The sequence below is a fragment of the Megalobrama amblycephala genome, linkage group LG18 (assembly GCF_018812025.1).
Source record: "Megalobrama amblycephala isolate DHTTF-2021 linkage group LG18, ASM1881202v1, whole genome shotgun sequence".
Classification (NCBI taxonomy): domain Eukaryota; kingdom Metazoa; phylum Chordata; class Actinopteri; order Cypriniformes; family Xenocyprididae; genus Megalobrama; species Megalobrama amblycephala.
Window position 1 is genome coordinate 37,354,017 of NC_063061.1, and position 24,421 is coordinate 37,378,437.

The window sequence follows — 24,421 nt, forward strand, 5'->3', positions numbered from 1 at the left end:
GCCATAGTTATTCATTATTTTATTAATAAGAGCACACCTGTTTAGTAAGAACATGCAGCCGGGCGTGTGTCGTAACACTGTGTCAAGACCGGACAAAGAGAATAGAACCCATTATAATCAGTGATAGTGATTCTACACTGTCAGAAATAGGGGTACAGTAGGAGTCCATTTCTGTCCCCCAAGGTACAATCTACACTAACGTACCCCATAGGGCTTATTATTGGACCTCAAGGTACATGTTTGTACCTTTTTGAGGGTCAAAAAGGTACATATATGTTCCCAAGCATATATGTACCGTTTCTTTTAAAGGTTAAGGTACAATATCAAGAGACAGCCTCTGCTAAGCCATTTTTTTTTTTTGTAAAAGTTGTTTTTTAAAGACTTTAATGATATATAAATGATATATATCATTAAAGATTTTAATGATATATAAAGTTGTTGTTTAAAGATTTTAATGATATATCATTAAAATCTTCAAACAACAACTTTTACAAAAAAAAAAAAAAAAAAAATGGCTTAGCAGAGGCTGTCCATCTTGCCGGGTGTTAAAAAGTAACACTGAAGCAGTGTTAAAGTTAATGAGATAATTGATTGATGATTGAGTGATGATTGACAATTAGTGGAGACACCTGATGATAATAAGCAGAATCACTGAAGGAAAGAGAGAAAAAAGGATTTAATTAATGTTTTATGGAATGTTTCATTTCAAGTCACCATGAAAGAGGTGAGCGTTTGCTTTAGTTGGGCTCTTGACTCTTTACTTTTTATTATTAATTTTTCTCTGGCTGCTCCAACTTTGTGTTTGTAAAGCACATTTGTTATGGTCAGAGAAAATAGGATCTGGTAACAATATACTTTGGTGATGATATAATCATCATGTGATGGCCTGATGTTGTTTAGAGTCTAAATCTCTGACCCTGTGTTTGATGTGTAGCTTTAGTATTAATGATTGTAGTCCTGTGATTTTACAGCTTGAGATCCAACAGCAGTATGACTTCTTTTTTTTAAATAATAGATTGTGAACTGAAACTTCAGTGTTTAAACACACACAGACATCAAGAATCAGCATCTGATTCTCAAGAACGGTGACGATAAATAAATACAAAATACTGACAAACAGATCAACTCTGAACATCACAAAACAAGCTACTGTCACAACAAAACAACAGAAAAATAAAGCAAACATCAACAATCTACGAAAATTACAGGACAATTCAGCTGCATAATTTATTCATGCAGCAATGCATGATGGGAGCCATGGATGAGTTTTGATTGGCTCCCATCATGCACTGCAACATGAAGCACATTGTTTGATTGTCACCATTGTTGAGGGTCACATGCTGATTCTTGATGTCTGTGTGTGTTTCAAAAAAACCTCTTCAGATTATAAAAGCTCTGCTGGATCTCAAGCAGTAACAGATTTACTATAAAGAAATAATATAACATCTATATCACCAGTTAATACTGGAAGTCACCAATGAATCTGGCCATTTCACAATGAGAAAACACAACCATTATGACTGTTCTCCCCAAAGCCTTGTAAACCTAAATTGATAACCTTTGGATTACATCACTTTTGGGGAACACAGCTCAGATCATAGTTTCTCTGACCATAACAAATGTGCTTTACAAACACAAAGTTGGAGCAGCCAGAGATAAATTAATGTTAATAAATAGAGTCAAGAGCCCAACTAAAGGAAATGCTTTTCACCATCATGGTGACTTCAAACTAAACTTTCATTAAAACATTAACATCTAAACATCTGTTCATTCTCAGTAAGAACTTTTGTTGATGTATGACAGAAATCAAATCAAACTGGTTAATAATAAGTGTAATAATGTTTAATGGCTGGAAGTCAGTTGTAGATGTTGTGTCTCTCTCTTTTTCTCTTGTTGTTTCTTCAGTGATTCTGCTTATTATCATCAGGTGTCTCCACTAATTGTCAATCATCACTCAATCATCAATCAATTATCTCATTAACTTTAACACCGCTTCAGTGTTACTTTTTAACAACAGGCAAGATGGAGTCATATGTACACTTTGGGTGTTCATTTAACGCTGGGGATTTTGCTGTGCATGATGGGAACCACCAATCAAAACTCATCCATGGCTCCCATCATGCATTGCTGCATGAATAAATTATGCAGCTGAATTGTCCTGTAATTTTCATAGATTGTTCATGTTTGCTTTTATTTTTCTGTTGTTTTGTTGTGACAGTAGCTTGTTTGTGATGTTCAGAGTTGATCTGTTTGTCAGTATTTTGTATTTATTTATCGTCACCGTTCTTGAGAATCAGATGCTGATTCTTGATGTCTGTGTGTGTTTAAACAATGAAGTTCTGGTGCATAATGTATTATTCTTAAAAAAAAAAAAAGTCATACTGATTTTGGGGATTTTGCTGTGCATTATTCCTTCAAAAATACAAACGTGTACATACATGTTCCTCACATATTATGGTAGCCTAGTTTGTGCTGAATACAGTGTAATGACACTTTTGTCATTAATATGTTTATGAACAACTGAAAAAAGCACAAATGTCAGAGCATGTCAAAACTTCTCCAGGCCCCAAATCAGCCTCAGACTCCAGAGGGTTAATGATTACTGCATCAGCAACTAATAAAGTTTCTATAGATTAAGATTAAGTAATATATGAATTGTTATTAATTAAATGTGTCATAATGTATTTATTCCTTGTATTAAATACCATATTTTAGTAACTAAAATTGTAAATGAATGTGTTAATTACCACAATGGGTTGAAGCCATGTACTTCAACTTCCAGTTGTCTGCATGAATTAATTATCTAATTGAATTGAAAATGTATCATTATGTCATGACTTTACTTGTTGAGGCACATGACTATTAACTAATTGTTAAGTAATATGTCATTAATGGGTTTTGAAAGTTGCACATGCAGTAAATGTAATGTCAGAGAATGTGTTTAAAAGATGGGTAAGTTGGGCTGCACACAAATATCAGCACACCAGAATCTGAACTATTGACCACTGTTACACTGTGTTTAAACTGGATGTGACCATTATCGAGTCATGTGACAGAATATTGCAAGTCCATTTGTCCTTCATAACAGAAGTAGCATTTTGTTGTGTCATGTAGCGTTGCCCCGCATCTAGTGTAGCATCACTATCACTGATTATAATGGGTTCTATTCTCTTTGTCCGGTCTTGACACAGTGTTACGACACACGCCCGGCTGCATGTTCTCAGTGTTCTGCTTTTGAATCCTTGACCTCAAGCTTAACCTAACATATTCCTGTGCCATGAACAACAAGGTTCTGGATGCAGCAGTTCATCTGGTACAGTGGAATCACGGTTGTAGATGGTTGGAAATTGAAATCCATGGCTTAGTGTAGATGTCAAACCATAATGACATATTACTTAACAATTAGTTAAAAGTCATGTGCCTCAACAAGTAAAGTCATAACATAATGATACATTTGCAAATCATTAGTTAATGATTAATTAAAGCAGACAATTTGAAGTTGAAAATGGCTTCAACCCATTGTGGTAATTAACACATGAACTTATGGTATTAGTTACTAAAATATGTTATTAAGGTTCTGTCAGGACCACTATCGTCAAATATGATAGATAATGCATAGAGTTTGTATTGGCGGTATGGTTCTGTTCCTGGGCAAGAACTCCCTGCGCATCCAGACAGCCTAGCATGGATAAGAGCAGGGAGAGCAGCAATAAACCCCTAGGGTAAACAGAACAGGACCAACATGCAGATATCATTAAATGTCATGATTTAACGTACACATATTTCAAGAATTAGTCTGATTCAGGGGAAATAATAAGGCCAATCCTGACTGAAGAGAGGAGGAGCGGGGGATGGAGGAGGGTAATTTGCTCCTGAGAAATGCAATAGCTGCTGATAATACTGAGGAGCTTATATATAGATGCCGTAATAGGCATCGTATTCCTATAGGTAAACATAAGTCACCTGGGAGTCAGCTGGTGCAAGCATGACTGACGTGACCTGCCAGAGCTGAAGCTAACGCTAGATAATTAATACATTATGACACATTTAATTAATAACAATTCATATATTACTTAATCTATTAAACATATAGACTCTATATTAGTTGCTGATGCAGTAATAATTAATTAAGGGTTTAGTTCTTCATGAGTCATACATTGACACATGATTATCTGTGCATTAGTTAAGCATGAATTAATGCATATTAGTGCACCTGTATTGTGAAGTGTTACTAACTAATCTAAGGTTTGGGAGTATGAGCTAATTTACAATTATTAATATGCGTCTATTTAGTCTTGCCTAATAATTTTACAGCTTTTACTGATTTTACAGATTTTTACAGCATTTTATAGATTTTACAGCTGAAGGGGAGTCTAACAAAACTACAGGAACCATCTTAGTTTTAAACTTGAATTCCATTTCTTAATGTAAATAATTTACCCTGACACAATACTATTTCCATGTTCCCCCTCTGGAGACAATTTCATGCTATTAAATTCATCTGCTTCAGCAAGATCTGTGCCTTGCAAAGACATTTTTTACATTCCCAAAACATTCAGAGACGGTCATAACCTCCACAGAACATTCAGGATGTTCTCTGTATGTTTAGAGACCCATAATTAATTTGAAACAAGCATGCTTTGAAACTAAAGCTCATCTAAAGAAAACACTCAACTCCATAACGGTGACTTCAAACTTGATTATTTTCAATAAAACGTCAACATCTAAACTTATGTTAATTCTGATTAAGTAGTTTTGTATGAAATAAATAAAGTCAGGCTGGTTTGAAATAAGTGTGGATGGTGAGATCTAGAGCAGTGCTTCTCAAACCTGTCCTGGAGGACATTTTGTCCGTCTCTCTATATCTGACACATCCAGTCTCTAATGAGCTCAAGAGTTGAATCAGGTGTGATAGATATAAATTAGATATTCGATATTAAATGAATATAAATTAGGATGTTTTACTTTAATTTTACAGTTTTGTTCTGTACCCGCTTTTGCCAGTCTTTGATCATTTTTTAAAAATGTTTTTTTTTTTTTTTTTTTTTTTTTTAATCGTTTTAATGCCAGGGCATTTCCCCCTTTTTTAACGTTTTTTTTTTTAAATTTTTTTTTACAGTGTACACTGTCTCAGTAAACAAGATCTTGCAAAGAAAATGAACCGAATAAGAACCAAATCCTTTGTGCAACTTCCCAGAAATTATGGTATTTATGTCTGTAAGACAAGTCCTATAGGAAACTTATAGGAATGGTTTCAAAATATGATAGAAATTCTAATTAGAATCCCGTACAGTTTTCATTCTGGAATCCTTTAGGATTTTTTGAAAAGGGCATGGTGCCAAAGACGTCACCTGGTAACGTTCCCAGAGACGGTCACAATGTGGAGTTCTTTTAAGGATTGGGGAACGTTATTTGGTGGACCTTCAGGGAACATTCAGGATGTTCTGGGAATGTTTAGGGGACTATTACTATAGGACGTTCTGTTAACTTCCCAAATGTCCTCTTTGTAACGTTCTTATGTGACCATGAAATAACCAAAATGGAACGTCCCCCTAAACTCATATAAGGAAACTTGAACTGCAGCACTTTCAGTATTTTCTGTAAAGATTCAGAATTTTCGTCACTTTTAGAGATCTTTTAGGGAACGTTGTGCAAGGTGATGAAAAGATCGCCTTCTACGTGGTTAAATAATGGAAGAGCATCTGCTCATGTTAGTCCTGTCCTGTCGTTCCTTTCATTTAAAATCATTATCTTACACTACTAATTCATTATTTAAAACTGATCATTATTCTGGAGAAGAAACATTTATCGTGAGTGTTTGAGTGTGTCAAGTTTGACTTCACGAAGTTTTCTTGTTGAACCCACCCCTTTCTGAACAGACACAAAAGGAACGGAAACATTGTGATTTCATTCTGTTCCTGAGACAAGATGGATCTGCGAGTCTCTGTCGTTCTTCTTTTCTTTTTTCTCACTGGAGGTACAAAAAACAGCAAGTATTGAATGTATTATTTGGTACACTGAGATCACTGAATGTCTCTCTCTGTCTTTAAGGATATTCTCTCCAGTGTTATGTGTGCAAACCTGATTTGACGGGTTCCTGTGAAATAAAAGTGGAGACATGTCCAGATGATTGTTCTTTATGTTCATCATGTTCAGTGACTCTATCAAATGGTAAGTCCGGTGTGATGTGGAAATTTACATCTGTAGTTTACTGAAAGTTAATATCATCACATAATTGAAATTGTTTGTGTATTGCAAGAGGAACATGATTTCTGGAATTGATTCTTTTGCCTATTTAGAAAGTTTGTCCTTTTTGCAGGTTACAAAAACTTGACCTTCACAATTAAAGGGTGTGCAAATAAATGTCAAGATGCGAAAGTACGGACACCAGATGGTATATCAATGGATGTCACCTGCTGTAAGAGTGACTTTTGCAATGCAGCCAGTGCAGCAGGTATTGGCCTTTGTTTGGCTCCCCCAAAACTGCATGTTTTTTTATTTTGTTTTTTGAAAGCAGATTTAATTGATCGGCAATGAACATGTATTTTTTAATGATTACTGTTAGTAGTAGTAATAGAATTATTATCCTGCAAACATGCCCCTGGGGTTCATGCTGGTTTTTGTGGGCCCACTTTCATTTCCCACGCTCTGTTTGGCTGCTTTTTAAAATTTAATGTGAAATTCAATATTATAACTCTGCACAGAAGGAATAAAAATTAATGACGAATTACAGTAATTCACATTTTATACAGAAAAATTACTGTATTTTTATACAGTATTTTTCTGTTTTCTTAAATTACTTTCAAATGTATGTAAAATTACAAAAATAATCAGTTAATTAATACAATAACAAAACAGTTAGATGATAAACGGTCAAATGACTGGCAGCAACGGCTACCAAACAAAAAACATAAAATTAAAGTAAAATATCCTTATTTAAATAAGCTAAAAACACTGTCACATGACCAGCATTAAACATTAACAGTTTGACTGTTTCTTTCATACAAAACTTTTAGCTGTTGTTGATGTTTCATTGAAAATAAAGAAGTTTGAAGTCACTGTTATGGAGGTAAGTGTTCATTTTAGTTAGGCTTTTCTTTGGCTGCTATAACTGTTTCTGAAGCGCATTTAAACATTTTAAGTTGATTACTTATTGATTATTTAGTGGCCTGATTCACTGATCTCTGAGTATGTTACCTGTTAGTTTTACAGCAGCCTTATGATATGAAATTATCAGATCAAATTGGATAGTTTTTTATTCATTATATAGAAAGTGTTTTGAGCTTTGTATTTTTAGACTCACTCAGACATAAAGAATGGTGACAATAAACAAAAATCTTTTTTTGTGACTTTAGTAGCTTGTTTTGTGATGTTCAGAGTTGAATAATTTCTGCATAATGAGAAAAACAGTCAAAACATTACAGAAAGCCAACAGTTCATGCAGTGTTATTCTAAGGCTACTATTAAAAATGATTAAACTGATCAGGCTCTCACATGATGACTGAATCATCAATAAGTAATCATCACAATTTAATCAGTTGTTTTTTCTCACAACCTTTACCATAATAAACTTGCTTCAGAAACACACAGTCACAGCAGCCAGTGAAAAATGAAAGCTAAAAAGCCAAGGGTCAAGAGCCCAAAGCAAATGCTCACCTCCATAACGGTGACTTCAAACTTATTATGTTCAATAAAACAAAAACATCTAAACCTCAGTTAATAATAGCTTTGAATGAAAGAAATAAAGTCAGAGTGGTTTGTAATAAGTGAAGAAGCAGAGATCTAGAGAGATCTGTTAGTGTTTAATGTGAGTTTTGTGAGGTTATCATTGTGCTGGAGAGTAGCTCCTGTGCTTCAGTCAGTGATTATCCACAAACACTGATGTTCTGCTGCATGTTGATTTATTTAAAGACAGTAACTGTGTAGCTGCTGATGCAGTGATAGTTATATTAGCTCATGTGTGATTTACTCTTGTTAGCTGATTGTTAACTAAAAGAGATTTACAAGTTACAGAGAAAGATTTAGGATATTTTACAGTTTTCGTTTGGCAGATGCTTCTGCTAGTCATTGACCATTTCTTTTTATTGATCTTTATCCATTATTTTCATGAAGGGTAAACGTTTGTCTCCCTGCGCTGCCAGATTTATTGTTGTAGATTAATGGTGAGGGCTGTCTGCTGGGGGCCTGTAAAAAAGGGCCAGTGCAGGATTGTTTGCAGAATAATTGATACTAATTTCTTCATCATCTTGATTAGATGGAGTGTTTAAGGGAAGCTTCCTCCTGCTCTTCTCTCCTCTGCTCTTCTACTTCCTGTTTCAGTGAGTCCAGATTCAAGACTTCAGATTCTACAGTGAAGACCAGCGAATATGAGACACAATCTTTCATACAAAGAAAATGAGATCCTTGAGAAAGTATAAGATTACACAAGAGTGTGTAAACACACTTATAAATAAATCATGAAAATGTGATTGTGGTTGTTCATCTAGTAGATTAACCAATCAAATGTCTGAAATTCTTAGAAGCAATATGACTGTCATGGTTTTTCTGTTTTGATTTTGTTTTCAAGGTCTTTTATTTTTCTTTCTATTTGTTTCTTGTTTCCTGAGTTTGTATAATAACTAATGATTTTTACAGTGGAAATTAATAACTTTTCTTTCTAGAGCTGCTGTACAGTCAAAACAATCTCTGTTCCAGTAATTTCCTATTATCACTGTAAAGCTGCTTTGAAACAATCTGTATTGTAAAAAGCACTTTATAAATGAAGGTGATTAAACGTCATTTTGTTCACCCTGGTTGCCATGGTTATTCATTATTTTATTGTTTAGAGCACATCTGTTTAGTACTGAGTTCATTATCTTGTATATTTACAGTTTTCTACATTCGCTAGGACACATTTCTCAATACTTAGGTCACTCTTCACAGCTCTCTTAACCAACTTTCATCTTGGCACAGCAGTTAATTCACATTCAAAATGCACTAAATCTACCAAAACACTTCATTCATTCTTCCAGAACACTAGCAAAAGTTTTCAATCAACAAACACACTTTGTCAGTCAAAAAAAACCAAAAAAACACTAACATCAGTTAGCATTATACACTGTTTTCTTTTGTAAAATTTCTTCACAAAACAAGAATAATCCTCTCTACTGCTTATAATTCACTGCAGTTTATGTTACATGATCCATGTTTATATTACAGAACAAAATTATTCCTAAGTTTCCCTTTTGAATAGATGATAATGAAACTGAAATACGTGTTCAGTTTCATCAAATTGTTTTGAAATATTTTGTTTTTTTAGATTCAGAATATTTCATCATCACAACTATATTACTGTAGCAAATTTCTGTCTTATTCAGTTTTGTATTATGTTATTGTTTTGAACTTAAGTTTAATATTTAGGATATATGTTGATTAATAACTTGATTATAAATCATTCAAAAGATATATATCGAAGTGGATTCCAGAATCACTTTCACTTTGATATAATTATTCATGTTTATTTCTGTTCAACTTTATTTTTCAATGTTTATAAATTCGTCCACAATTCAGTGCAACACATGCAGGCCAGAAGTCATTGAAAAGTGAGAACAAGTAAGAAAAAAAAAGAAAAAAAGGTTCAGGTCCAAAATTAATTTAAGGCCCGTTCACACCAAAAATGCGATAACTGTAAAGATAACGATAAAGATATAGTTTTAAGAATCGCTCTAAATATAAAAGAACAGCACTGTCCACACCACAGCAATAACAGTATAGAGAAACGATATTGTTGGGATCATTTTCAGAATGATTTTTCTTTCCAGCTGTTGAATGATAAAACACTGACAGCCAATCAGAATCCATTCTAATTTAATGGCTCGCGCGAATTTAAAATGGCAGCGGAGAAGTTAATTGCGGAGTATATCAAGTATACTTAAGTGTAATTTAAAAAAGACAAAGTATTCTTTCTTATTTTTAATTTAAAAGAAGTATAGCACACTTTTTTTTTGCAAGGGAGTCCATCGCATGCAATGACAAATGTTGACTGACGTCACAGGTTCATAATGAGAATCCCTGATTTTAAGCTTTGTTTAAAGTTTTGTTTGGTTTACATTCTGACACAACCATCACCAAAACTCTGTGTACCTACAGGTCAGTTTGCAAATTTACATATTCTTTTCAAAACTGTTATAGTTTTTTTAATTGCTTACACACTAAAAGTGGTACTTGAGGCGACTCTGTGAATCCATTCACTCATTTATCTGATCAGACCAGTTCTGCTAAACTGCAATACCTAATTTGTTCACTTAGAAACCAAAAAAAGCAGACCATCAAAATAAAGTGTTATTTTATGTTTGTGCTCCCTCTACAGGTGAATGAGGGGAAGGTGATAAATATGTAAGAGCAACTTAAAGCCAGAAGAGGGCGCTGCGAGAATACAGTCTTTGCAGCATGGACTTTTTCTCCTTGGGTTCAACACCCATATTTTTAACTAAAACAAACCAATTTAATTTGATCAACAGGTCTGGGATTCACTCCTTCTTTATAATTCCCCATCTTTTAAGAAATCCACAGGTTTCTCAATCAAATCAAGTCAATATATTGCTGCTTCTTGCATGTGATTAGAACTTTTTACTCTGAAGTGTGTTTTTCTGATCTGTGTTGATTGCTTTTATACAAAGACTAAATCATATCACTTGTGACATACAAAGAAAATCATTTATACTTTAATATTTTATATCAGTATTTTTTAATACAAAATATAATAATATTTTTACATGATTAAAAAAATGTTAAAGCAACTTGAACTTGAATCATTTTTTCCCTCTATTTTTGTATATCTTGATATATCATTTCCATTTTGTTCCCTTATATCACACTGTTCTTTGTTGTTATACCAATTTCATTTTGGGTATGTCATTTTCAGCTTGTGGGGTGCTGTAAAAAGATGATGTTAGTCTTGTTAAAGGATGATGATGAATTTTAATAATTCTTGTTTAAATCAATGTGTCTGATCTCAAGTTGAGTTTTCAGGGAATGGAATATCTGTAGGAAATCACATCCAACATATTTAAGTGACCGTTCATGATTGCACAGAAATTAAGCAGATTGCATTTGAACAGGATATTTCATATCCCACAACAATCAATAAGAGGACATCGAACCAACAGGGGCCGATCCATACATCGCAACGGATCCAGCGTTGCCGCAGAGGCAAGAGAAGTTTGAGGCGGAAGGAGATTCAACACCGGACAGACCACAGACGACTCTCACAATTTAGTCTTTAATTTATCTGATCATTCATTAACTGCCTTGTAAATGTCTGTCCTAAATAAGGGTTTGTCTTGTGTTCTTTCACTTCAGATCCTTTTCAGACTGTTCAAACCTCTTAATTTTTCTGGTCTACTAAATTGAAACATTTTTTCTATAAAGATGACCATCGTGCATCAGTACTGATAACAGACCAGTTTCAAACCCAAAAGTCAATCTTGTCTCAAACTATGAGTATCACTATTTCTGAAATTGGTATGGGATGCAGAATCACTTTTTCAGACTCTTGACTTTAAAATAAGACATAACATCAATAAGTTGGAAAATGAGGCCCTTCACAATTTGAGCAAAAGCAGATATTGTCATCAAGCCAGCAGATAATGGAGGAGGACTGATCTTAATGAATTAATCTGATTATGCGGGTGAAATTAGAGGAGAGCTACTGTATCTTACAATCAATCCTGGGAAATGTTTTAAACTTGAAATTGAACATTTATTTTAATGTCCCCCTGAAGTCAATAATTTTATCCCTTAAAACTCATCTTTGATCACCAAGATGACATATTTAAACGTTTTTTTTTTCCTGTGAAAAAAATGTATGCCTTAAAATAGCTTGAATGTAACTGTACACCCTTACCTCATTTAATATACACGGATCAATGCATATGCAAATTACCCCCGCCCCACTCGCTCAACTTACTGAGGTAAACGCTGCACAATGGTATCGCTCTTTGATCGGACACATAACGGTAATTAATACGATTAGCCTTTTGCTTGACTATGTTCATCAAACCGGTAATAATGTGTTGCTAATGTTACACAAACCATGTTCCCGTTTGCCATCTCAGTCAGACAGATGCCTTCTAATAATCAGTATCCTTACAAACGCTTTGAGTAACTCAGAACATCAGTGGAAAAAAAACATATAGTTCATCGTAACGTCATAATATACATCATACACCCGCCATATTGCTAAATATACATGATTTTTCATATCATACCTACACTGATGTTAGTCTTTCAATGTCATTACCATTTGTAATAAAGGAGAGAATATTTTTGTACTGTATGTAAACATGAAACATGAAGGCTAACATATGAATTCTAAACAGTAGAAATCATTCTTGTTTTGTTTGTTATTGTAAACTAGTTGCAAAGTAGAATGAATGAATGTCTTTAGAAGAATGTCTAAAGTGGACCATCAAATTAAAGTGTTATTTTATGTTTGTGCTCCCTCTACAGGTGGAGAGGGGTAAAGGTGATAAATATGTAAGAGCAACTGGCCAGAAGAGGGCGCTGCGAGTGCAGGTGAATACAGTCTTTGACTGCAGCATGGACTTTATCTCCTTGTGTTCAACACCCATATTTTAAACTGAAACAAACAAATTTAATTCGATCAACAGGTCTGGGATTCATTCCTGCTTTATAATTCCCCATCTTTTAAGAAATCCACAAGTTTCTCAATCAAATCAAGTCAATATATTGCTACGTCTTGCATGTAGTTAGAGCTTTCTCTGAAGTGTCTGTTCCCTTTCGATATTTCAAAGTCTCCCTTTTTCCCCGCTACTGAAGCCTTTTCAATAACGCAGTGTAACTGCACCGTCATTGGTTCACTCATAGACAAGTCGTTGAACCGATGGCGGCACGGCTCAGCTGCGCGGCCTATGGGAAGAGAGCGCGCGAACATTCCCGCCAAAAGGGGCGGGGTAATGTGCTATATAAGCGGGCGAATCGCCATAGGCCATCAGTCCTTTCTCCTTCAGCAACGACTGAACTTCTTTTCGCTGATCCTCGCCGAAGCCTGCTCGCCGGGAAAGAAGCTCGCCGCCTGAGAAGACGCTCCGCCGCCTGTTGAAAAGGCCCTGCAGCGGACCCAGCCGACTCGCCGGATCCCCGCAGCGCCCGCGCCCTCGCCGACTGCCTGCCTTCGCGCCGTCGACGAGCCGCCTCCTCCCGCTTCCTGCTACCGGCCGCTTCTCAGCGGGTCTCCTGCCGCCATCCGGTGCGCCCTCCTGAGCGTCCTCCCGCGGTTACAGTAACCGCTCTCTGAGCATCTTTCCAGCGGTTTTCACCGCTTTGAGCACCGGCCCTCGCCGTTAGAGCCTCCCAATCGCCGTTTTCACGGCGCACGGCATTTCTAAATGCCACACCACTCCTGTGGTACGTGCAGAGCCCCTCTGCACGAAGGAGACGGGCACGACGAGTGCGTTGGATGTCTGGGCAAGTCCCACGCGGATGACGCGCTTGTCGGCGGCTCATGCCCGCACTGCGTGTGCATGAATCTTGCGTCTCTGCGCTCACGGGCCGCCTTCTTCAAGCAAGAAGGCCCCGCCGCCCATGCCCTCCCGTCCCCCTCTCCTGTTAGGAAGAGACCGCGGGGCAGAGCGGTTCAGCGCACGGAGATGGGCGAGCCCACGCCGGCTCAGCACCCGCGTGCCTCGCCCTCTCCTCAACAGAGAGCATTCCCCCGTCTTGTTCTCCCTGCCCTGACCAGCGTCCCTCAGCAGATGCGAGCGACCTCGTCTCTTTTGGTGGATCCGACGAAGAGCCCTTCTTCGACTCTGTGTCCATGGCAGCCTCTGAGCCAGAAGCCTGGGTTGGCGAGTCGGACGACCCCGCCCCCCTGCCTTCCCTGGAGCCCATCAACCACGGTACGGGCATGGACGCCGAGCTCTTCCATGTCCTGTCCAAGGCCGTTGCAGAGCTGGACCTCGACTGGGCCCCCCCAGAGGAGCCATCGCGGAGCCGCCTGGACGAGTGGTTCCTCCCAGGTCGTCATCAGGCCCCTCGCCAGCGCTCCACCCCTCTTCTTCCCAGAAGTTCACGGGGAACTCACGAAGTCGTGGCGCGCCCCCTACTCGGCCCGCCTACATACTTCGCACCGCTCAGCCCTCACCTCTGTGGACGGCTCGGAAGAAAAGGGCTACGAGCATCTGCCGCCCCTGGACGAAGCAGTGGCCGCTCACCTCTGTCCTCCCGCGGCTGTGGGATGGAAGACGAAGAGAGCCCTCCCGTCCAAGCCCTGCAGGACTACCTTTGCCCTGGCAGGAAGGGCCTACGCCTCAGCGGGCCAAGCCGCTTCAGCACTACACTCCATGGCCATTTTTCAAGTATTTCAGGCCAAACTCCTCCGCTCATTGGACGAGTCCGGCATTGATGCGCCTGCTTTTCGGGACCTCCGCAGCGCCACGGATTTAGCCCTGCGGGCCACGAAAGCCACGGCCCAGGCCATTGGCAGATCAATGGCCAGCCTCGTTGTGCTGGAGCGCCACCTGTGGCTTAACCTGACGGAAATAAAGGATCAGGACAAGACGGCCTTTTTGGATGCCCCCGTCTCACCGTCAGGACTCTTTGGGCCAGCAGTGGAGGGATTCACGGAGCGTTTCACAGCTGCTCAGAAGTCGTCTCAGGCCATGAGACACTTCCTACCTAAACGCTCAAGCTCTGCGTCTGCTTCTAGCCGCCCCAGGCCTGCGCCGGCTCAGCAGACGAAGCCCGCTCCCTCCGCTTCTCAAGCAGCGCCGCCCAAGGAGCACCGCCAGCGCTCGCGCCCTTCTAAACGCTCATCCTTCCCGAGATGCCAGGGACCCCGGCCCAGGATTGCGCTGGACCCAGTGACTCCTAAGTCATCCTGATCTGCAAAGGAAGAGGACTGGGGCATGTCCCGCCGAGGCCGGACCACCCCAGAAGCTCCTTCGTGCAAATTCCCCTCCGCCTCGTTCATTTCTGGGCGCGGGAATAACACAACCTGCAATAACAGGGCCCACAAGTATTGTGCCCTCCCAACCGCCGTTTTCACGGCGACCCCATTTTTAAACACTTCACAAAAGAGCAAATTTCCTCTTCCACCCAGCCCGGTGTCCGGCCCGCCCCCGCTTGGGCCGTCACCCGACGTAATCCTCCCTCTTGCCACACGGGCCGAGGCTTGGAAAGCCATCCCCGGCGTGTCAAGCTGGATTCTAAAAGTTGTAATTCAGGGCTACTCGCTCCAGTTCGTCAGAAGACCTCCGCGGTTTGGGGGGGGTCATCCAGACCTTGGTACAAGCGGACGACGTTCACGTCGTCCGAGCCGAGGTTTTAACCCTACTAAGGAAAGGGGCTATAGAAACAGTTCCCTTTCCAGAGAGCGAGTCGGGCTTCTACAGCCGCTACTTTCTGGTACCAAAGAAAGACGGCGGTCTCAGACCCATTTTGGACCTCAGGTTATTGAACCTTTCCCTTATGAAGCGAAAGTTCAAAGTCCTGACGCTGAAACAGATCCTCGCACAGATTTGCCACGAGGATTGGTTTTGCTCGCTGGATCTGAAAGACGCGTACTTTCACATCCAGATAGCCCCCCATCACAGACGATTCTTGAGATTCGCATTCGAGGGTGTGGCTTATCAGTACACGGTCCTCCCCTTCGGGCTCTCCCTGGCTCCTCGCACTTTCACGAAGTGCATGAATGCGGCTCTTTCCCCTCTGAGGCAGATGGGAATACGAGTTTTGAATTACCTCTACGACTGGCTCATCCTGGCCAGCTCGCGTTCGGAACTAGAACACCACAGATCCGTGCTCCTCAGCCACTTACAGTGCCTGGGTCTCAGGGTCAACCTAGCCAAGAGCTACTGCTCCCTACTCAACGTATCTCGTTCCTGGGTGCAGTGTGAAAACCCGGGTCCCCCCTCACGCTTGGCGTCACGGGCGCCTTCGCCTCAAGGTCAATCAGGCCTGTTTAATGGCTCTGAAACCTTGGATGAACCCTACTTGGTTCACTCTGGGAGTACCCCTACAGGCGGTAACACGAAGGACAGTTCTCTCGACAGACGCTTCCAACTCAGGTTGGGGCGCCCTGTGCGAGGGCAGTCCGGCTTTCGGCTCGTGGACACACGAGGAAAGTCACCTTCACATCAACTGCCTCGAATTACTGGCAGTGATACGAGCCTTCCAAGCCTTGGAACAAGATCTGGCCCAATACCCTTCTATATGCCTTTCCTCCGATCGCCCTGATCGCTCAGGTCATCAGACGAATCAGAGAGGATGGACACAAAGTTCTGTTGGTGGCCCCACTTTGGAGGAGCCAGTTTTGGACCTCAGAGCTGTTTCGGCTTTCCATGAAAGCCCCATGGCCAATCCCCCTGAGAAGGGACCTCCTTTCTCAGGCGAACAGAACAATCTGGCACCCACAGCCAGAGCTTTGGGCTCTACATCTGTGGATCCTCGACGGGAGCCATCTGACCTCCCCAGGAATGTGCTAGATACCATTTTGCAGGCAAGAGCTCCATCCACGAGACGCCTCTATGCCCAGAAGTGGTCGGTCTTTGTTAGTTGGTGTTCCACACACAACATAGACCCGGAGGAGTGCGGGGTATCTTCCATACTAACCTTCCTCCAAGAGAGACTGGACTCGGGGCGAGCCCCCTCCACGCTCAAAGTTTACGTAGCAGCCATTGCGGCGTTTCACTCGCCCATTGCTGAACAATCAGTAGGGCGGAACGACTTGATTATTAAGTTTCTGAGGGGTTCCAGGCGATTGCATCCTCCTCGTCCCCTCACCGTTCCCCCCTGGGACCTCTCCTTGGTCCTCAGGGCTCTTAAAGGTCCTCCTTTTGAGCCATTATGTCTAGCAGGCCTCAAGCCCTTAACGTTTAAAACCGGCCTGCTACTTGCATTGGCGTCGGTTAAACGCGTTGGCGATTTGCAAGCACTCTCTGTGAGCCCTGCATGCCTCGAATTCGGGCCCAACGACTCTACGGTCGTTCTGAAACCAAGGGTTGGCTACGTTCCCAAGGTGCTCTCTACGCCGTTCAGAGCACAAGTGATCTCACTCTCTGCGCTTCCCCGTTCATCGGACGAGCCAGGGCTAGAATCACTATGCCCAGTTAAGGCTTTACGCGTCTACATCGAGCGGTCACAGCCTTTCCGGCAATCTGACCAGCTATTCGTTTGTTTTGGTGGCCGCACCAAGGGGTCTCCGGTCTCAAAACAGCGTCTATCACGATGGATCGTTGACGCCATAGCTCTTTCTTACTCCTCTGCAGGCGCTACTTGCCCCATCGGAGTTAGGGCCCATTCCACTAGAGGCATGGCTTCATCTTGGGCCTGGTCCAGTGGAGTCTCTATTAAAGACATTTGTGAGGCGGCCGGCTGGTCCTCGCTGTCCACTTTTGTCAGATTCTACCAGTTGGACGTTCCGACCTTGCATGCTCGGGTCCTTTCAGTGTAAATTCGCGGCGCTTAAGTATTCCGCTTTTTGCACATCTCATCCCAGGAGTTCTCTCCTCCGTAGTGTAACAGGGTATGGCGGCTTCGGCCTAAACTTGTCCTCGGGCCCTTCTGGTGCCCGTTCAAGTTCTGTCGTTCCCCAGCCGTGGCACGGCGCGGTTGAATTCGTTCCCCCATACACAGTACGAGTGAAATATCGAAAGGGAACGTACTCTGTTACTAACGTAACCTCGGTTCCCTGAGATATGGAACGAGTACTGCGTTACTTGCCGTGCCACGAGGCTGCGGCTTAGGTCGTCGCTTCAGTCGATATGGCCTGATGGCCTATGGCGATTCGCCCGCTTATATAGCACATTACCCTGCCCCTTTTGGCGGGAATGTTCGCGCGCTCTCTTCCCATAGGCCGCGCAGCTGAGCCGCGCCGCCATCGGTTCAACGACTTGTCTATGAGTGAACCAATGACGGTGCAGTTACACTGCGTTATTGAAAAGGCTTCAGTAGCGGGGAAAAAGGGAGACTTTTCCCCCATACGCAGTACTCGTTCCATATCTCAGGGAACCGAGGTTACGTTAGTAACCGAGTACGTTTTTCTGATCTGTGTTGATTGCTTTTATACAAAGACTAAATCATATCACTTGTGACATAAAAAGAAAATAATTTATACTTTAATATTTTTATCAGTATTTTTTTAAATACTAACTATTAGCCTATAATATTTTTTTCATGATTACAGTTTTTCTCGATTGCTTAAACATTTCTTGAAACTATGCCTCATATTCTCAAAACAGTGAACACAAATCCATAACGTCTCACCCAATTCCCCAAACATCCTATTTTCAGGTCAAAATGAAGCTCTACACTCAAAATCATTCACTCTTGCTGAAAAACCAAACTTTGCCCTCAGACATCACACACAAGCCCTCAAAAACACACACTACAACATAGTCTTACACACCGGTGAGATAAAATCAAAACAATACTACAAAAACCAATAATAAGTTGTTGCTTGTGGTTCTCTCCCACACAGAACTTTTCACATGATGAACACGTGTTTTATATATTTGTACATTTTTTTATTCCCTAATGTACTGTACAGTACAATGCACCAAACAACAACAACAAATATTCTGCCCCACCATCACATCTTTGGTCTGGGACAGGCCAGAGAATCTCGTCAACATCACAGGCTGTACTGACCCTATCCAGGCAGCGGGGGGAAAATCCTCTTGCATGCCTGATCCACCCCTGACACACATCAAATGAAATGTCTAGTCAGGCTTCTTCCATTCCATCATCTCTGTGTCCTACAAAAACAGAAGTACTGATTACTGTAACTGTAACATCCTTTTTACAAAATGGAGCAGACAGAAACTCTATCTGTATGTAAGGCAGTTTCATGCATGTGTTGTAATAGAGTACAGCATGCTGTAAAAAAATGAATGTGATTTTAACAGTGAAATATTGTAAAAACGCTACGGAAAAAAAAAATGTAAATAGGTTAGCGGCAAGTTCCTGTAGTATATCCAGGGAAAAACTGTAAAAGCTCTAACTAGACATTATATGTAATTTTCACAGTTAAATGCTGTAAATTTTACAATTTTTAGAAGTAAAAAAGACAAAATCAATGTATAATTTACAGTCAAAATCTGTAAACTGATGTTCCCACTATCCCCAGTGTGACACTCCACATTTGAAAGTATTTTGTTTAAATAATCATGTTTCTTAATAGTTTTTGTTATCAGTCATGTACATTGGAGTTTTATGTTATATCTTCTGTTGTTTAATGAATGTTAATTGCATTATGTAAGTATTATGGGTTACCATGATGGTGTTTTGCGTTTGTGTGAATGACTGTGCACCTTTTATATATTAGTATATACTTCAGCTCATGGAAAAGCTACTTGTGATGAACTCTGATTCTTTATGTGGTTTTCTCTTTTGCCATCTGCATTATTATGGTGGTTGTCAGTATATGTTAAAGGTACAAAACAAATTTTAGTAGTAATCTGCACAAATTTCTTCTGAGACTCCTTGTCTCCTTTCACCTCATCCTCTTCCTCCATTCCCTCCTCTTCCTTCACTTCCTTCTCCTCCCTCCTCCTCCTTCTTGAGGAACTTTTCTAAACATTAACTTACAGTACATTACTATAATCCATTACAGTTTTTTTCAATAACATACAACATACATTCATACGTCCAATCTTTAGTCACATTTAGCAGAACATCCGTCTGTTGTGGCCATACCATGAACACAATTCATGTCGTTTTCACACAAAATGCAGTCAATTAACACGTTTCTAAAATGCTTACATTTTCTTTTCATATAAGCTTACCTCATACCAAAATCATGGATCTTTCTCATCTTATTTGCAAATGCTTAAACACAGCAAGTCAGAAATGAAGACCTAATAATGTTCCAATCTTTAAATATAGGATAAAACCTCTACTTTTGCAACAACAGCAGCTCAACAGTATTGAAAAAAATATATAAAACAAATACTGAAAGAATTGATAAGCATTTTTAATTAGCAGATCACTGAAATATTGAGAAATAGCAGATTCCAATCTCAGTTGGAGGCATAGTCAGGGGTTGAAGTTCTTTCCATTACATGGACACACACAGTAAAATAGGACTCTTTGAATCGGATTTGTTCAGTGTGTATGAAGAACAATACAGAGGAGCAAAAAAAGCAAACAAACAAACAAACAAACAAACAAACAAAAATGTGTGGGTAAGGGAGAGGAATAGATGGAGGAGGAGAGGAGAAGTTGGATCAGGACAAGGGAGAACAAGGGGTATGTGAGAGGAGGAAGAATGTGTGCTGGATTGTGCATCTCTGTTTTTTTCACTTACACATGTGGAACCTATGAAAGCTTATTTCTGCCATGAATAGAAAATAAAAAGGTAATTATGTCTTTTTATCACACAACTCAATTCCTATAGTTTCAGAATTCGAAGGGGAAAAAGTCAGAATTGTGAGATGTAAAATCACAATTGCAAAATAAAAAAAAATAAAATAGAAAAAAAAATAGAATTGTGAGATAAAAAGTCACAATTACCTTTTATACTTTTTTATTCTGTGGTGGAAAAAAAGCTTCAACAGTAACCAAAGGCCATGTATGTTGGCTTTGTTGTTGATAAGTGGCAGCAATTTCATGTTTTCATTTCAGTAAAAGCTTCATGTAAAGCTTTTACTACAACGATTCCACTACCACTGTTCCATATATGCAGAATATGTGGTCTGCGTAGGGCACTAGCTACCAAGAGGACACCATCCCATCCTCTATGAGGGCACCATCAACACCACAAACCCACCCCCAGAAAGAGATTTCAACCAAGGGGGTAACTGAAGTCCTGCATAGGGGACTCATCTGACCAGTAGCTGCCCTGAGCAGTTCTGTTACTTTCTTCTTCTTCTCTTTTTCTACTGCACATTCTATAAAGTAATGACTCACTTTTGTTGCCAAGAATGCACACATTCAGCACTCAACCAAAAATGTAGAATGGCTTACATGCATTACTCTATTACTGTAGTAAAAGGAAACTGAATTATAAAAACAATGGATTTCATATTTTCTCCGGTTAGAACTGAAACATGACAAGTAATGCAGTTTTCATAATGCCATCAACTGTTAGTATTTTGACAGTCAATGCGCTATGATTGACTATATGTTCATGTTGGATAGAGAACTAGTGCTATGTTTTGACAGAACGACTCGATTTTGAATCAGGTTTGCTGTGTTTTGATAGAGTTAGTATGTGTTGAAAAAGGTTTTTAGCATTTTGAAATGTAGAGTTTGTGTTTATATAACAAAATATGGTTTTGGGCAGAAAATTAACTATTTGGTTAATTGTGTGATGTATGTGTGTTGCTGTGTTAAGAGTTTAGAAAAAGTACTTTAAGTATTGCTAAACGCTTGTTAGCAATTGAAAAAAACTGTAAATTACGAGAAAAAAACTTGTTAAATTTCGAGAAAAAAGTCAAAATAAAATGTTGAGAATAAACTCATTAAATTTCGAGAAAAAACTCGTTAAATTTCGAGAAAAAAGTCCAAATAAAATGTTGAGAAAAAACTCGTTAAATTTCGAGAAAAAGGTCGAGATAAAATGTTGAGAATAAAATCATTACGAGAATAAACTCGTTAAATTTCGAGAAAAAAGTTGTTAAATTACGAGAACAAATTTGTTAAATTACGAGAATAAACTCGTTAAATTTCGAGAAAAAAGTCAAAATAAAATGTTGAGAATAAACTCATTAAATTTCGAGAAAAAGGTCGAGATAAAATGTTGAGAATAAAGTCATTACGAGAAAAAACTCGTTAAATTTCAAGAAAAAAGTTGAGATAAAATGTTGAGAATAAAGTCATTACGAGAAAAAACTCGTTAAATTTTCAGAAAAAGGTCGAGATAAAATGTTGAGAATAAAGTCATTACGAGAAAAAACTCGTTAAATTTTCAGAAAAAGGTTGAGATAAAATGTTGAGAATAAAGTCATTACGAGAAAAAAACTTGTTAAATTTTCAGAAAAAGGTTGAGATAAAATGTTGAGAATAAACTCGTTAAATTACGAGAAAAAAGTCAAAATAAAATGTTGAGAATAAACTCATTAAATTTCGAGAAAAAGGTTGAGATAAAATGTTGAGAATAAAGTCATTACGAGAAAAAACTCGTTAAATTTCAAGAAAAAAGTTGAGATAAAATGTTGAGAATAAAGTCATTACGACAAAAAAATTGTTAAATTTTCAGAAAAAGGTCGAGATAAAATGTTGAGAATAAACTCATTACGAGAAAAAACTCGTTAAATTTTGAGAAAAAGGTCGAGATAAAATGTTGAGAATAAAATCATTACGAGAATAAACTCGTTAAATTTCGAGAAAAAAGTCATTAAATTACGAGAACAAATTTGTTAAATTACGAGAATAAACTCGTTAAATTACGAGAAAAAAGTCGTTAAATTATGAGAACAAATTCATAATTTAACAACTTTTTTCTCGTAATTTAACGAGTTTTTTCTCAACATTTTATCTTGACTTTTTTCTCGAAATTTAACTTGTTTTTTCTCGTAATTTAATGAGTTTATTCTCAACATTTTATTTAGACTTTTTTCTCGAAATTTAACAAGTTTTTTCTCGTAATTTAACGAGTTTATTCTCAACATTTTATTTAGACTTTTTTCTCGAAATTTAACAACTTTAATCTCGAGATGGTTTTATTTTTTTATTATTGCTTGGCTCTAATCCTCTTCCGTATTACCTTTTTATCTCACAATTCTGACTTTTTTTTTCAGTTCCTATAGTTTATATTTCACAATTCTGAGGGAAAATAGTCAGAATTGTGAGATGTAAACTCACAATTGCAAAATAAAAAAATAAAAAATAGAATTGTGAGATAAAAAGTCACAATTACCTTTTGTACTTTTTTTATTTTGTGGTGGAAAAAAAAAGCTTCAACAGTAACCAAAGGCCATGTATGTTGGATTTGTTGTTGGATTTGTTGTTGATCAGTGGCAGTAATTTCATGTTTTCATTTCAGTAAAAGCTTAATGTAAAGCTTTTACTACAACGATTCCACTACCACTGTTCCATATATGCAGAATATGTGGTCTGCATAGGGCACTAACTACCAAGAGGACACCATCCCATCCTCTATGAGGGCACCATCAACACCACAAACCCACCCCCAGAAAGAGATTTCAAGAGGGGGTTCTGAAGTTCTGCATTGGGGACACATCTGACCAATTCTGTTACTTTCTTCTTCTTCTTCTTCTTCTTTTTCTTCTTCTTCTTCTTCTTTTTTACTGCTCATTCTATAAAGTAATGACTCATTCACTTATGTAACTAAAAATGTAGAATAGCTTACATGTAAACATTCTAATATAGTCATCGCACAATGATTGACTATATATGTGTATATAATGTGTATTTATGCATGTGTATGTATGCGTATGTATATATCATGTATGTCATATGTATGTACATGTGTGTGTACGTGCATATACCTGTATATGTAGGTGTGTATGTATGTGTATGTATATGGATGTATATATATGTGTATATGTGGATATGTGTGGGTATATAGTGTCTATATTTCTCTGCCTTCTGTTTCTTTGTCTTTTAACTGTTTCTTTCATACTTTATGTACACTCCTCCTCCAATTGTTGTACAGCACTTTGGTCGGCCTCTGGCCGTTTTTAATTGTGCTTTAGAAATAAACCGAACTTGAACTTGAACTTGAACTTGACTAGATGTACATTTTGGATAGAAAACCTGAATGTGTCAAGTGTGTGTAGGACTTCTCAAAGTTTCCTCATTAAACCCACCCCTTTCTGAACAGACATAAAAGGAACGGAAACATTGTGATTTCATTCTCTTCCTGACACAAGATGGATCTGCGAGTCTCTGTCGTTCTTCTTTTCTTTTTTCTCACTGGAGGTACAAAAAACAGCAAGTATTGAATGTATTATTTGGTACACTGAGATCACTGAATGTCTCTCTCTGTCTTTAAGGATATTCTCTCCAGTGTTACACGTGCTCATCTGATTCGACGGGTTCCTGTAATACAACAGTGGAGATATGTTCAGATGCATCTTTTAAATGTGAAAGCCGTACAGAGGAAAAATCAGATGGTTAGTCCAGTGTGATGTGGAAATGTACAGTTTTATTTTACTGAAAGTAATAATATTAAGTAGAAATATATTTATATATATATATATGTTAATCTCATCACATAATTGCAATTATTTGTCTCTTTCAAGAGGAACATGATTTCTGGAGCCTATTATAGGAAGTTTGTCCTTTTTACAGGTTCCAATATGGGGTCCATCACTACTAAAGGGTGTGTAGCTCAATGTGCAGGGACCCAACAGCCAAAGTATATCTGCTGTGGCACTGATTTTTGCAATGCAGCAGGTATTCACCTTTTATTTGACTGTGTACTAATTTATATTTACATGGATTCATCCAGCAGCTG

The 24,421-nt window shown here is 38.9% G+C and overlaps 2 protein-coding genes across 3 annotated transcripts in view; both read left to right on the plus strand.

The window, feature by feature from the left end:
• Positions 1-5,862: 5,862 nt before the first annotated feature.
• LOC125252709 (long neurotoxin LNTX-2 homolog) lies at positions 5,863-8,787 on the plus strand. The gene is made up of 4 exons (XM_048166231.1): positions 5,863-5,977; positions 6,052-6,171; positions 6,320-6,454; positions 8,255-8,787. Exons 1-4 carry the CDS (start codon positions 5,929-5,931, stop codon positions 8,320-8,322), a joined length of 372 nt encoding a protein of 123 aa, XP_048022188.1. The 5' UTR covers positions 5,863-5,928; the 3' UTR covers positions 8,323-8,787.
• A 14,776-nt stretch (positions 8,788-23,563) lies between these two features.
• Positions 23,564-24,421, plus strand: part of LOC125252712 (neurotoxin 3FTx-LI-like) — a 49,707-nt gene continuing 48,849 nt past the window's right edge. The window contains exons 1-3 of one of the 2 annotated variants that reach the window (XM_048166239.1): positions 23,564-23,883; positions 23,958-24,077; positions 24,256-24,360. In XM_048166239.1, coding sequence (XP_048022196.1) covers positions 23,835-23,883; positions 23,958-24,077; positions 24,256-24,360 — 274 coding nt within the window. In that variant the 5' untranslated portion in view covers positions 23,564-23,834. The remainder of the gene's footprint in view (positions 23,884-23,957; positions 24,078-24,255; positions 24,361-24,421) is intronic. The other variant, XM_048166236.1, reaches the window with a different exon arrangement.

What these genes read in the sequence shown, in the direction of transcription:
- LOC125252709 (XM_048166231.1), top strand. Translation starts at nt 5,929, where the DNA reads ATGGATCTGCGAGTCTCTGTCGTTCTTCTTTTCTTTTTTCTCACTGGA. An exon ending in TTCAGTGACTCTATCAAATG is followed by an intron (nt 6,172 to 6,319) that starts GTAAGTCCGGTG and finishes TCCTTTTTGCAG; the next exon opens with GTTACAAAAACTTGACCTTC. An exon ending in CAATGCAGCCAGTGCAGCAG is followed by an intron (nt 6,455 to 8,254) that starts GTATTGGCCTTT and finishes CATCTTGATTAG; the next exon opens with ATGGAGTGTTTAAGGGAAGC.